The sequence below is a fragment of the Limulus polyphemus genome, unplaced genomic scaffold (assembly GCF_000517525.1).
Source record: "Limulus polyphemus unplaced genomic scaffold, Limulus_polyphemus-2.1.2 Scaffold91, whole genome shotgun sequence".
In the NCBI taxonomy this organism is placed as follows: domain Eukaryota; kingdom Metazoa; phylum Arthropoda; class Merostomata; order Xiphosura; family Limulidae; genus Limulus; species Limulus polyphemus.
Window position 1 is genome coordinate 1,137,649 of NW_013665701.1, and position 15,870 is coordinate 1,153,518.

At 33.6% G+C, this 15,870-nt stretch overlaps 1 protein-coding gene across 16 annotated transcripts in view; it reads left to right on the forward strand.

Moving 5' to 3' along the window:
• LOC106468799 (CUGBP Elav-like family member 2) overlaps nt 1-15,870 on the forward strand; it is a 371,251-nt gene that overhangs the window by 293,742 nt on the left and 61,639 nt on the right. For 12 of the 16 annotated variants that reach the window (XM_022397833.1, XM_022397811.1, XM_022397847.1 and 9 more), the window contains one exon: nt 15,684-15,764. The exons of the other annotated variants lie outside the window; for them this stretch is intronic. In XM_022397833.1, the coding sequence (XP_022253541.1) occupies nt 15,684-15,764 (81 nt within the window). The remainder of the gene's footprint in view (nt 1-15,683; nt 15,765-15,870) is intronic. 16 annotated transcript variants of the gene reach the window in all.

Below are 15,870 nucleotides of genomic sequence, written 5' to 3' on the forward strand. Positions count from 1 at the left end.
TCGTATAGTACTGAAAGCCTTTAAAACCTACCCACTTTAAAAGGTTTACACTGTGTGAAAGCAATCACGTACAGAATGTTTTTCCATAATCGTCTAAAGGAGTTTATTCATTACATCCTATTTAGTTTTTGTTTAGTAAAACTAACAAGTCCGTTACAGGATATAATCACTAAGATGAATTTATTTCGCTCATCCTCACGATATTTAAATAATACATGTCAATTTTAAAATATTTTTATTGGATGAATGAATGCTAGGATTTATAAATATTTCTTTAATTCTTATAAGTAGCTATAAACTAAAAGTTAGCTTCATATTATATAGTCAGTTCTGTTGAATCTTGAATAATAAACGGAAACTACTGTTTATATTGACAGTTAATATTTATTGAAAATAGAAATTTGTATTCTGTGGAAGGAGTGAGATAATTCAGAAATTTCATTTATGTTAATTTTATATAATTTCTCGGAACTCTTAATTGTATTAAAGCGTTTATTTTTATATTCATTCGCTTGGCTAAAAGAAGTTCAAAATATTTTCCTAGTTTACAGAAACGTTAGCAGTCCGTTTAACGAACGATGATAAAAGGTAAAAATGAAATGTGAATTAATCAACTCACCTTGCCATAACATATAAAAAATTCACGACGCTATTTGATATATATAGAAGATTAATAACATTATTTAATTAATCAACTCACCTTGCCATAACATGTAATAAATTCACGACGCTATTTGATACATATAGAAGATTAATAACATTTAATTAATCAACTCACCTTGCCATAACATGTAATAAATTCACGACGCTATTTGATATATATAGAAGATTAATAACATTATTTAATTAATCAACTCACCTTGCCATAACATGTAATAATTTCACGACGCTATTTGATATATATAGAAGATTAATAACATTATTTAATTAATCAACTCACCTTGCCATAACATGTAATAAATTCACGACGCTATTTGATATATATATAGAAGATTAATAACATTATTTAATTAATCAACTCACCTTGCCATAACATTAAAAAATTCACGACGCTATTTGATATATATAGAAGATTAATAACATTATTTTCTCTGTCGCCTGAATTCTACATTTTGTTTCAGATTAACACTATCTTTAGTCTGTAACTTTTTAAAAAAAATTATAGTTTATGCTTATTTTTAACAAAGTACAAGTGTTTACGTAAGTTGGTTTATTTAAATTTTCAGAAATCTCCAAGCTATGTAGTTGGTTATTCAGGTCATATTTTTAAAAAAAGTCGTCTTTTTCGCTAACGTTTCGGGCAATGTTTTCATTCAACTTTTGATAATTATTAACTATTAGCAAAATAATTATTAAGCATATAAGAAATTCAAGTCCATCAGTCATTGCCATGTTATAATAGTTAATTGGTTCTCAATTACAGTATACGAAGTGCAAGAATAATGATTAAACAGGTCTTGTATTAAAAAACCCTATAAAGCTGCAGACCAATGGCTGGGGCGTAAGAAAGTGCATACAACTTTTTTAATTGAATAACTCTATTGTTAAAAAAATGGCATAGCTGTTATTAAAGGGGTGGTATAACTGTTGTTGAAAATATGACATTAATTAGTAGATAGATTAAAAAATACTGCTCGTCAGCTTTAAAAAGTGTTACTTTCTAGAACTTTTCCTCTCCCCTGCAATAACGAACAATCCATTATGTTCAATATGTTAATTTTTGGAAGTGACGTTAAGTCACAACAATCTTCGAAGAAAGTTATGTCGCCAACGTTTACATAAGTATTAGGAATCGCTCTGATTTGAGATAAGGAGAGAATGGCCTGCTATTTGTTGAGGTGTGTATGAGAGAAAATGATGGAAAATCTTGTTGGAAATTTCTTGCATGTTAATGTGAACATTTCCAACGGCCATAACTATTCTTATGGTGTGTGTTATGTTCAGAATGTCTTTCATTATATTTTGTCTCACTAGTAAAAAATCATTGAATTGGAAATATTGGTTGATAAATTATGTTTTTAAAATAAGAGCTCCTGCTCTACAAGTATGTGAGGTGAACATTCCATTAAGCTGCAATTTCATGGGAGTAGTGTTTTAAAAGTGACTTGGGAGGAGAGGGTCGGACGTGGAGTCTCCCGCAGTTACTGATTGCTTGTCCAGAAACGAGTATTTCATATGACACATTTCATCTAGTCAAGTGCAACAGTGTTTTTTTGCTCGTACGCCTCTTGTTCTCCCTTTGTCTTTCTATATCAGTATGGGAACCGATAAGGTTTTCCGCTTGTTATAAATCTTTGTAATGACTGTTTTGGTCGCCTGGGGCTGTATCGGACAGATTGATGACCAACCGTTTTTCCACGTCCTTTCTGTATCAAGGCACCACATTAAATTTCATTATGAAAAGAAACCAACTACATGGACGGGAGATACAAGTTCACAGCTTTTAATCGTCCAGGACAGCCGGCTTTGAAGAAGTACACAGAAACGTTCTCTGTACTTCATAGCAGCTACTCTCATGCATTTTTCATGGCATTATGTGGTGGCGAAGAGTTGAAGGGTGGTCTGTCACTTGTGATAAATTGTCTTACCATAGGAAGTTTCCTTTTCAGTATTCTGCGCAACTTCATTTTGTTGTTTATATGAATAAGTTTCCTTTCACTGAATAGTTCCAACGTGAATTATTTTAGCGTGATATGGTTTATTTACTTTGTCAAATTTTCTAAAGGCCACATTCAACCAAGCAGAGCTGTTTGTATCCAAGGTCGTAAATATTTGTTGCACGTTATCCAAGTTGTTCTTATTCAAGTAATAATAATAATCACTCAGCTTCGTAGGGGGGCATCATTTTGCGAAACCGTGTTTCAAAACAAAAAACTTGTCGATTATCTAAAAGATTTAATTTAATAACTATGTAAAATAAATGTACGCATATGTTTAAAAGAAACGATGAGCCTATAATAATAATGTGAATATTAATGTATCAGTGTTACAGCTCTTTAGATGTTATAGTAACATATACTTCCAAGAAATCAACTGTGCTTACAAATGTTGCCTCGGTTATATGTTATAGTAACATATACTTCCAAGAAATCAACTGTGTTTACAGATGTTGCCTCGGTTATATGTTATAGTAACATATACTTCCAAGAAATCAACTGTGCTTACAGATTTTGCCTCGGTTATATGTTATAGTAACATATACTTCCAAGAAATCAACTGTGCTTACAGATGTTGCCTCAGTTATTGTTTCGCGTTCACTAATCTAGAAAGCTTCTCTTAATTTTAATGGTAAATGTTTGATGGGAAGCTAATAAATATTTACAAATTTATGTATTTAAGATTGTGAACAAAAACTCCAACTTGGAATAGTGTTTATTAAAGCACTGCCCACATGCTCATTTCGTTATAGAAGGTATTTTATATCCTAGTTTATATAGTAAGGTCTTAATAGCTTATTACGCATGCATTTATTCGTAGACGTCACACATTCGTTGGCTTTAAATGCTTTCTAGACACTCGGGGATGATTGTGTGTATGGATTAGTCGATAGCATAAAGCAGTCTCTTGACACGCAGTGTCGTAATTGTACTCACTCTCATAGGTACGTAAAATGATTCGTTGTGCTATAGACGTTCCGTTCGGATATTAAGAACTGTATAAAACCACCTTTCGACTAGTGGGTGTATACTTAACACAGCTATCTGCCTGTATCCGTATTCTGTCATAACTGTATAATAACATTTTACGAGTCCAGGTGGTTTCAAATACATTTTGTAAAGAGTTAATATGTTACGTAATACGTGTTTATCCTTTTAATTCATCTTGTTACTCTTTTTCAGGCGCGTAGACTATAAGTCCTTTATAGAGGGAGGGGGCAATGTAAATAGATTGTTGTCGATATTTAGAAGTGGCCCGAGGTGTAACAACGATTTAGTGATTTCCAAGTGGTGCAAATCTTTCTTCACTAAAAGTATGCATAACTAGTGTCAAGTTGACTGAATTCTCTTCCTGATGTACTGTATTGTTTCATGTATAACCCATGCTTGTTGAAAAGGTAAAAAACAACCACACACATAAATTGTCAATGGACAATGATATTCAGAAAATGTACATTAAGTATTGCATTTTTTTACGATGTTGACTTTCCCTACAACAAAACATTGTTCAATGGCAGCTTGATTTCCAATGAACTACAGTATGGGTATTGTTCAATCAAAACATCTATTTACTGTATTTATTTCTCTTCCCTGAGTTTAAAAAAAAATAGATTGGCTCAATTTTTACTGGTTACTTACCAAATGAAATAAACTTGATAAAAGAAATTGTGATTTTGAACTGAATTTTGACAGCCAGTAGTCATAACAAATTAAGACTGTTTATTTATCCTAAATTTTACATTTAGTCGTGCAAGATTATCACATAACGAATATATATACTTTAAAGGTTCTGATATGTATGATAATACATCGCAGCAAGACTTTTTATAATGGTCAGGTGGTTAGAGCACTCGACTCGCAATCTGCGGGTTCGAATCCCCGTCACACCAAACATGCTCGCCCTTTCAGCCGTGGGGGCGTTATAATGTGACGGTCAATCCCACTGTTCGTTGGTAAAAGAGTAGCCCAAGAGTGGGTGGTGATGACTTCCCTCTAGTTTTACACTGCTAAATTAGGGACGACTAGCGCAGATAGCCCTCGTGTAGCTTTGCGCGAAATTCAAAAACAAAAAAAACAAACTTTTTATAATTTAACTCACGTCATTGTTTTCTGGCTAAGCACTGATTTACAGTAAAAAAAGTATATAATGGCATTTCAACTATATCATGTTTTTTATATGTTGCTAAGACGAGGCGTTTCGCTTAGTACCAGAACTCATCAGGGCAGCTGGAAAACAGTGGCTTATAAGACAAATCATTGGAGAAAGAACCTCGAACAGGATCAAGCTCTGATTTCATCTTTCAGAACACTTTTATTTAAAGTAAAATATTGGTGCTAAAATATTCTGAATTATCTTGACGAAGTAATGGTTTCAATCCACGAAAATATCAGAACTGCAAAATGCTTTTTCATTTTAGTAAATGCCGTTTGTAATGTTTTACCAACAGATGGTGTAAGCTTTAATACACTTATCCTTATAATATGGCTTGAGATACCCCTGACAATTGTAATGTACTTGTATATCAATGTGTTTATTCAGCCTAGCATTTCCTGTGTCATTTTTTGGTACCCGCGCTCTTAGCGAAAAAAATAAAAATTGTGCTCCTCATTTTGGGAGCGTGAGTATGTTATAAGAATGACAGTCAAATCTAACCATTCGATTAGAATAACTCACGAGTTTGCGGTGGTTTGTGTTGACTAGCTGCCTTCTCTATAGCCTATCACTCCAAAATTAGAGAAGGCTAGTTCAGATAACCCTCGACTAGCTTTGCGCTAAATTTGCACAAAAAATTCTTAATCATGTGCCATGGATGTATCAAAATGAAGTTTGAGGATAAAGAAAAGAATTTCAAGAAACAGAAAACGCTAACCTGCCAAGTTAACCAGCACTTTAAACAAATTTTCAGAACATTTGTGTGAAAATTGGTTACTATTGTATAAATATATGCGTATTATAATAAATAGTGTGTATATCTTTTAAAGGCTTTAAAAACAGTAAGTTTTTTTAAAATTCTCTCTCTACCATGTAATGGGGAAAATATTCTTAGTATTTCGTGGATATTTCCTTTTTTTTCGTTGCTGTTGCGGGTATTTTAACTATGAAGAATGTGTATCACTTTTCTGAAATAGGGACTTTTTGAGTCATTATATATGTTTTGATAAGAAAACTAAGAATAGACCGTATTTTCCCCCAAAGATGAGTTTCTGACAGAGTAACAAGGTGTTTCAAATAAAAATTTGAAAAGCGTCATATCTGAGAACGTGATGAATGTTATTACATTCGAAGTTGTTAAAAGGAAATGTTCCACATGCCTTTATAACTTTTGAACAATATATATATATATTTGGGTGTATATTTTACAGAATTATAACAAATGGTGTCAAATTAAGGTTTCCTCATCCAGAGAGAATTTTTTTTAATTCAAACAGTTCATTTGTTAATAAACTTAGCTGAGCTCATCACCCATTGGCTGGTCCACATGTTACTTAGTAATAAACTGTGTTACTAAGTAATAAACTTTTTATTCTTTTGTGTTGTCATGTAGCTTGACAAATTTCTTCTACTTCGGGCCATATTTCATGTCGTCATTTCCGGCCCTATCCAAAACTTAGTATACAGAAAATTCACTCGGTCTTTCGACTTTAGCCATAATTACATTACTGGCAGTTTGCGGAGTCTTTGGATTTGTAGCAATTGTTACTTAACGATCCGACGATCCATTCCCATATTATTACACAACATATTAAAGGAAGACGAATGCCTTACGAATTTTTCTGGAATTCTGAAGCTTGTTTCTGTTCTTCGTCGCATGGCAGTCCACATCTACCTAGTCGTTTCTTTATAATTGAATGTGGTCCACTGTTTGAACCTGCAGTAAAGCTTTTTATAGTTCTTATCATAGGAGAAAGAATTCTGTGCACGTTAGTTTTTCCTTTGCAAACCTTACTTAATGGCAAAGCTTTAAAACCTCTCGTCACGTGCGACATGACGTTTATGATGGACATAAATATCGTTCTCACAGAAATTGGAGATTTGAGTCCAAATGCGATTGTTGCGGTTACCGTTTCCCCTGTGTAATTTTTTCCTTCTCTAAGGATTTCTACATCTTATCCGTTATTCCCAAATGGGGTAGCCATTTGTGTAAAGCAAGCAAGAAAAATGATCCATGTCCCTTCGCATCCAATACGAGGAAACTATCTTAAATCCACCAAACACACTCACACATGGAACTAACTCTACACTGCAAGATCCATTTTAGGTAGAGTTTGGCTTCCGAAGGGAAGAAAAAAAACTTGTTATAATAGCTATATTTTCTTTACGTTTCTAGGTCATTAGAATTTATTACTATTCAGTCGTTTAGTTGGCCAGCTCCACCGCCTGCTTGTTGCGATTAGGCCTTGGCCATTTACCGCTTCTGGAGCTGAATTATATCGGTTACGGGCAGAAATGGCAAACTCCACTTTCTTGGTAATAGCAAACGTGGCTGGGGACAGGGGTCGTCTCTTCAAGAATATTTACAAGTTTGTTTTTTAACTTTACTGTCTTATTCTTTCATGTAAATTTTCAGATATTTTACCCCGTGTTCTGTACTAGAAAGTGACAGGTAACATTAAAATGTATGAATAATAACTTTTGAGAAATATATGCGGTCGGGCCAAACAAAAATTTATTAACTTCGACAAATCAGCCATAAATATTTTGGAACTCTTTAAGTTTGGTATGTGTAGATGATGATTGTCAATACATGCATTATAATTCTACACCAGTCCTTCTTTTAATGTAATATATCAAAGAGCACATTAACCACCCCTGGATATCTTTCTAATCAACTAGCATAGCTCCCCCCCCCCCCCTCTACAAAGGAAATACTCCGGCATTTGTAACATTCATCTATCAGAATTGTTAACAGAAACTACAATTTCTTTCTGTTAGTGAAGCAGAAAGCAATTTTTTATATTATTTCTCCAATTAAAGTTTCCAGTTAGAATATTGCTTTTTTTATAACTGAAAAATCTAATTTCATTTGGAATTCACATGTGATAAAATAAACTTAGTAATATGTCATTCTTTCCATTTTAATTAGGATTTTTATTTCCCTTAATGCTACAATAATTTTGACAAAAGCTAAAAGCAAAAAAAAAAATTACTTTGAAAGAATGGCTTTCACCTTACTTTGTGATTTTTTAACCAAATGTTACTAGTTTAATTTCCATGTAGTATTAGGATTTTTTATACTGATTTTACAAAAGTTTCAAACAAATGTTACACTTTTATGAAGGATATTGTTTCCACGGTGGTTTTGAGAGCATAAAAGTTAGGGCAAAATGTGAATGTGATTTAGATTTTTTAATGGTACTTATATGTTCAGGTTGAATTGTGTGGATCATGATAGCCCACATGTTCAACACAATAAGGAATTACTGAGTTTTCTTTAATTTGTTTCTTCTGTATAGCCAAATGCTCACAGATAAACCAGATCATCTCCTATTTTTAGAAATAAGTTTCTTCTGGTTAGACTGTGAAGAAGCAATCATATCAACCTAGTTTAATAGTCATTTTTGTAAAGAGCAACCAACATGTAATACTTCAAGAAAAGGTAACATGCAGTACTTAATTTACCATTTGAAAAGAAACTACAACTATATGGAGGGCTTTGTAATTATGTAATAGGCTGAAAGGTATTAGTAATTTGATTTTTTATCATAAGATTTTGGTTTTTAATATATCTTTTTTTATTGCTTTCATCAATTGGGAATTAAATTAGTTTCAGATGGAAAGTTTAATCATATCTAACTTTTTGTAAAATGCCAGATACATTTCAAAAGAGAGTAGAAAATGGTCTGTTTTGATTATTCTTGGATTTTCTTTTAATAGCTAGCTATCTTTAGTGGTTCAGAATTGGATTTACTCGTAATCGTATAAATGATCATCTTAAATATTGTGTAAAAAGTTTTTTGCTTTGTTCTTTCCTGTAAATATTCTCTAGTAATATGTTAGCTTTATGCATAAAAAAAACAAAAAACTATCAGCTAATATTAAGAAGCAGAACCAAGTTATGAATTATTATTTTTTCTTCTCTTGACCAAGCAGGCAGGTTAGCATTAATTATAAAATTGAACTACATAAATCTGTTGTAAATGAGAGCTAAAGATCCAAGAGTATTTATAAAGTATCAGGCAAATTTACCTTGGTAAAAAGAATACACACCAAATAGCAAACATTTAATTTTAGTCAAATTTTTTACTTTGAATCTTCATTCTGAATACTTGATTCTATTTCTACTTTTTGTTGTTTTCAATACTGTGTAAGCATAAAACGTATATATGAACCATAGAGGATGTATAGGCTTTGCCATATTTATGACTATCTCGCTGCTATTTATCTTATGATGATGATTACTCTTCATTAAAAATTCTGAAGTGAACATATCCAGTTTAAAACTGATATTAGCATCTAAGGAACAATTCGAAACATTAATCCAGATTAAGTTTGGAAAGTTTAAATTTTATACCTCATCTCTTTAGTATCCCAAAGCAAGCAAGCAAGCGGTATCTGGCATGTGACAAGTATATGATCATGATAGTCTTTAGTAATGATAAAATAATAAACTGTAAAATATTTAGCAGAAGTAATGTAACATAAGAAGTAAATTTTAGATTGTATGTATGACATCACTGTAGTTGGTGTTTTGTATTTACCTAGCCATCACAGAAGGGAGTCATGATCTATGGTAACAATTGGCAATCCAGTAACTTTGCCTCTGGTTTATTTCCATGGCCTGTGGCTATACATAAGTTACAAACCCTGTCTATCTTGTTATGGTTCAGTTCACATGGAAATATAGCTATAAAAACAACAAAAAAGCCAAGTTCAGAAGCTTTTCCCAAAGCCTGTAGCCAAACTATCTTGCATGTGATTATGAAATTGTCATTACATTGGATGAAACATGTCTAAGATTGTCAATATCTTATCTTATTAGTGGCAAAACATTTAGAAAATGATGCAAGACCATGTTGCAAAAGTTTTTCCAAGAGATTTGGGATGGGTTTTACATTACAGCTACAGTAGGATGTTAAACATTGGAGAGTCTAGAAAAATGACAAGGTGAACTCTGCATACTCTCGGACTAATGTGTTGACACCACTATACTGCTAGAAAATACCATCTTTATGTGAAGTGGAAATTGATAAGGTGTGCATTCACAAACCAAAGTATCGCCACACATCAGTCTCAGTCCCTTCTGATCATGCAAGTATAACAAACGCAAATTCATGATATACCATTCTCAACCAGTCTCTCCCATGGACTTGTGTACTTTGATTTGCTCAAGACTTTGGAAAGTGTGTAAGGAAGAGTACAACGTTGACCTCAACATATTGCTGAAACGCTTCTTGTAGAGGAAACTGATGTGTAGAGTAATAGTCCATAGTCAGAGCCATCACGTGATGGCAGAAGATGGGTCTGAAACTCACCCTTGTATCCTTACCATAGGTTGTAAACACCCATCTATATATTCTCTATCACATATTTTAAGTTTCAAAAATAGACAGATTAATTGTTTAAAATATATCGTCCCTCATTGCCATTACGGGCATTAAAGTGCTCAAGTTTCTGGGTCTTTTGAAAGCTACTTGGTATTTTGGTAATCGTTTGTGTCAATTCTTTCATTATGACTATGTAGGACATTACTATCTGTAAAGTATGTTGGATCCTTTACTTGATATTACCATCTCTGATAATTAGAAATTAGGCTGATTGTGAAATGCTTTTCAGAAATATAAATATCTTGGAAACACGATTTAATTTTTTTTATGTTATACTTACTGTACAGTTGTTTGGAAACCTTTGGCATGGCCACTTTTTTCATTGTATTCTTTGCAAACAGTAGTTATTCATCTTGTATTATGTTTTGTCTTGATAAATATTTTCCTTTCTGTGTCGGACTTTTCCAATACAAACAAGCGAATGTGGTAATCAATGAAATGTCAGTTGTTTTTGAAGAATTATGCCGACAATCTTGACTGTTTCTATTATTTACATATGTTAGTAAGTTCCCCGTAAAAATTCAAGGGAGACAATGGTACAAAAAGGAAATTTTGCTCATCTTGTGTAGAACGATTCTGAAAGCTCCTAAAATTCCATTTGAGACCCTATATTACAATTACCCTAGCTTGTTTTGGATTTTTATATACAAGTCCATGCCAATTTTTCGTATAAATCCCTGGATTCAGTCCTGAGAGCCCTCGTACTCCTTAGGCGCCCGTATTCCACCTTGGATTTGATTTTTTTTATAATATCGTTTTAGAGTATTCTTCTGAACGGCATCTTATGTTAATTTGACTTTTATATTGGTTCTCTCAAATCTGAGAGCTTCTCTTCCCCCTTTTTTTCAGGAGTTTCCTTTTATGTATCTTTCAAAAGAGCGTACGTGCAAGAAAGTCAGTTGGTCAATAGTTACAGTAGTTCAAAAAACCAAGTAAAGATAGGCTCACACAGCTGAAGATTGGTGTACAGAATTCTCAACTTTTTACATACTTCTGAATATAAGCGGATGCTAATCAGAACAGTACTGTACCTATTATGAACTTTTATTGTTATTTATCCTGGAATCACACCCTTCATAAAGTGATTCTGATACACCACCAACGTATTATAACGAAATACAGTGTATTGTAATGAAACCCGAGCTCCATGATTTAGTATTTTAAACGTATTGGCTAAATTTTGGGCAACGTTGTGTAAATTGTGATTATGTTGCATTAGTTTTCTCAACCTACGAACTAGTTATGCGAGTGTTTTCATGCTGATAGGCATTCATACAGCTTTCATTAGGTTCGTTTCTCAGAAGGGGGAAAAATAAAAATAAAATTCTGTATCACGCATTAAAATTGACGTATTTCTGGCGACGGCGACACGCATTGTCACAGTGTTTCTATACAGAAATCATTTGTATAGCTCTTTACCTTTACTTGACTTATTTCCGGGAAACGTGTGCTGTTGAGTATAGAACTATTAAACATGTCATAAGCTGCGAGTATTCCTTGAAAGAATGTAACGTATAGATTTACCTTTATTTGAGGTTTATACAATCGTAGAAAGAAGGTAAGAAAATTTAACGCCCTTAACCAGAAAGATGCGTAAAAAGTTTAGTGATGACCATTCATAGAACGTTAAAAAACGTGAAATGACACGTGTCATTAACTGAGTAACTGATATTTTACTAAACGTGTACGTTTGAAATAATTCCTCTAGTAATTTGAAATTGTTTCATTTATTTATCAACGTTGCCAAGACGTTAGTTTCAAAGGCTTGTATGTAAAAGTCACGACGCTATTAACAGGTTAATTTATCGATACATCATGCTCACTTTCAAAAAGTAAACTGACAGATGGCAGAAGCTTTGGGTTAGTTAAAACTACGAATAGTTCTACGAACCCATGAGTGAAAGCCAATGAGAATATCTTGTAATATGTTAATCATATTACATCTGCCATATCCAGTGCCGACGAGGCCTTTCGCCAAATACCAAGGCTCATCAGGCCGGCTGAGATACCACAAGCATAGCAGTGGTCTAGACGCTATTTATGTCATCAGTTTTCATGAATGAACAACTGCTATAGTGTGAACCAGATTAAGCAAGTGAATTGTAATTATTATAAGTACTTAATTGATTTACAGATCGGGTTATTAGAATAAGAGTTAATAGAACAACAATATCTTAAACACCAGTTATTTTATTGTGGAAAATGTTTAAAATGTATTTATGTCGGTCGTCTTTAACGTTGATTTAGGTACGTACCATTGCTATTGACGAGAACTAGTGTCCTAGAAATGTTTCTGTGTGGTTATTTAGACAGTCTGAGGTCTCACTTTATATATACTAGTGGCTGGCGTGGCCTTATAAAGTGATGGCCAATCCCACTATTCGTTTGTAAAAGATAGTAGCTCAAGAGTTGGCGGTGGGTGGTGTTGACTACCTGCCTTCCCTCTAGTCTTACACTGCTAAATTAGGGACGGCTAGCGCAGAAAGCCATCGAGTAGCTTTGCGCGAAATTAAAAACAAACCAAACCAATATATATGTATATACTAGTTGATGAGGGTACCTGTTAAGGTGCAAAAACTATAAAAAGGACAATGTTAGTTAATGTTCCCTTCTTTCTTTTGTTATCACATTTTTATTGACGTCATTAGATGCTGATTAAGTACTTGTGTCTTTAAATTCAAACCCCAAAATTTATGTTAAAAAAAGTAGAAATGTGCCCAATTTCATGGACTTTTTATCCCTCTCCCAGGCAAAAATCCTATAACAAGATAGCCCATATACACCGTTAAACAGTTGCCACACAAAACATTGTGGTAATATATGCAGCTAACTGTGGGTGATGAGTACTAACTCAAACATATAATGGGTCATCTTTATAGTAAGACTAGCGAACACGTGAGCCTATGACCCACATTTACAGGGCCGCTATAATGCAAATTTAATTTCTTCAACCAAGTTACAATTGATCATTAGTAGGCGTATTTACTTACACGCTCTAATGTAAATTCATGCTATATTTGGGGTCCACATTCGGAGAATCCACGTATGTGTTTTCGCGAAATACCGAGTGAACATTTTTACCTTTTTGCAAACCTCGGAACCTAGACAATTAGTTTGGTTCTACTTGAAGTCGGCGCGACCAGCTGTTCAGGAGGAGTTACGTGACACGCACAAACACTGAATCTTATTATATTAATTAATTATAGATGAAATTGAACAAAAGGAGATTTTGTAATTTTAAAGCTGCGCCACTTATCACAGCTGACTGGTTTAAAGCTTCAGTGTAGTGCATTTCCCCAGGTGGTATTACAAGCTGATGGACAATCGTCAGAAGTCTTATTGGCCATGTTGAAAATCGCGATCGAAATTTTAGTATTGTTTGGCGAGCAAGCGTTGATCAATAAATGCCAATCAAATACAGGAAGCACCGGCTCCTGATTTATTTGTCTTCGGGCGATTGTTACTCGCGACTTCAGTCAGTTATCGAACAGCTCGCTGCACGTGAATGTTGACATCCATTCTAAAATTATCGAAGTGTGTAGAAAACCAAGGTAAATAGTAGTAATGAAGTAAAACGTATAATTACTCAAGACTCGCAATTCGACGTCTGTCCGAAGACGAAAGTCATGTTTTGGTGTAAAACTTCGTTTGATTGGGATTATGTACACATTTACAATATTTATATTGGTAGTATATATATTGCATTCAGTACTTTTGTCTACTGCTGTTTCACTAGAGTTCAAGGAAAAGGGGTAGAAACTAAAGATTTGGGGATGATGAGACTTAAATATTATTTTATGCCTAGTTAAGTACAGTATACAGTTGGTTTGTATATACCTTGTGACCAGGAGAGGCCTTGGATAGACGGCGTCTTGCCGGTTTGGAGAAATATTTTTACCGAGGTGTTTCTAAAACCTTGGATCTCATTTTGAGTCAAACAACTTACTTGCGATTATCATAAGGAAAGACAGCTTCTTAGTGGTGTTTAGCGTCAAATTAAAAATCATTTAATACAAAACTAATCGTTGTAGAGTTCTTATTAAGAGCAGTTGTAATCTTATACGATTTTAATTACAGAATAATTAAGAAAACTGCAATTTTGATGATGACATTACATTGAATCATTAGTTGAATACCTTCAATGAGCCACGGTGGTCAGCGTGCCGTTATCGAAAAATTAAATATATACATTGGGTACGTTAATTGCTTAGATTAGCCCACGAGTTGGCTATAGGTGATGTTCACTAGCTAGCGCAGATAGCCATCGAGTAACTTTACACGAAATTCAACGACAAACGAATAGGCCATAAATTAAAAAAATATGGTATGATATTACTTTATATCTAAATACCATGTAATTCATCACTGCAGGATAAACGTGTGGGCGTATCTGAATAATTATACATAAATGCAATTGACTTGACTACCTTGCAGACAACTAGAGGATGGCCTAACATATATGTTGGTGTGGGGCTTTATTGAAGAGCAATGAAATATTAAAACGCACACATGCATTTATTTATTTCGGTGATTTGACGCAGTTAGTAACTTAACCCAAATTTCTGTTTTCATTTTAGTTTGTATACGGTTGGAAAGTGTTGGCTATACATGAGTGAAATAGAACGACCAAAGCATCAACCTAAATGTCAGGTCGATTTTCAACTATTGGATGTAATGTTTCGATGATATTTTAACACCCATCCCCTCAATATTCCGTAGAATGTTGAGTTCTTTGTGTGATTTTTCTTCAGCTTGTATTTGTAGCTTCAAGACCATCATTTAGTTGTTGTTGTTTTTTAAAGACTTGAGATGGATTAGTAGTTGTATTTTAAACTATGTGAAACTAATCCACCTGAAGTTAAATTTATACGTATCTGTCCGCTAAATATACCAAAAATAGCCAGTTGACCCCAACAAATTTATACAGGTCATCTAAAAGTGTCTTAATGAATATAGTGTAATAATCCGAACTGGCATACTTTATTCATGCCAGCCATACTAAATTTTGAACATTTTGTTACCGAAATAGGTAAATGTATGGATGACCCCTTGCCCATAGAATCTAGACCATAGAATCAATGTAGCAAACAGTTGTGTTCCTGACGTGTATCGACACAGACGTAGTGAGACAACGACTAAAATTACAGTTTTCTGTGTCCTGTTGTAAAGATCACGCAATATAAAAGAAAAGACTGTTTTGTTGACTTGGAAATACTGAGATTTCGTTCTGTTCGATAAAAACACCGAGCGTGGTACACTTACCTACGTCTTCATTTATACATTTTCTTTTGACCTCTCCACTTTATTACCTAAACTATACAGAGTTAGTGCTTTGTGTAGTAGTTTAGTATTCAGACATATTATTAAATTTTACTAACCTGCTGTCGCTGCAACGTATGTGTTCTTTTCATTTGTTATAGTATTGTGTATCCTCATTTTTCATTGCTTTGAAAACAATGAGTATAATTCTTCTTGTTCTAGTTGGATGTAACAAAGACTACAACAGGTCGTTTTCCGATGAAGCTTTCCAGATCAGGGAAGTGCTTGACATACCCAGTTACGGTTAGAAAATGTTATATTTTACACTAACCGTACTTCTAATGCTTGTAAAGTTGACGGTTAATTTCGTAACAAATGAAAAACAAAAAAAAAAACAACTAATTAATAG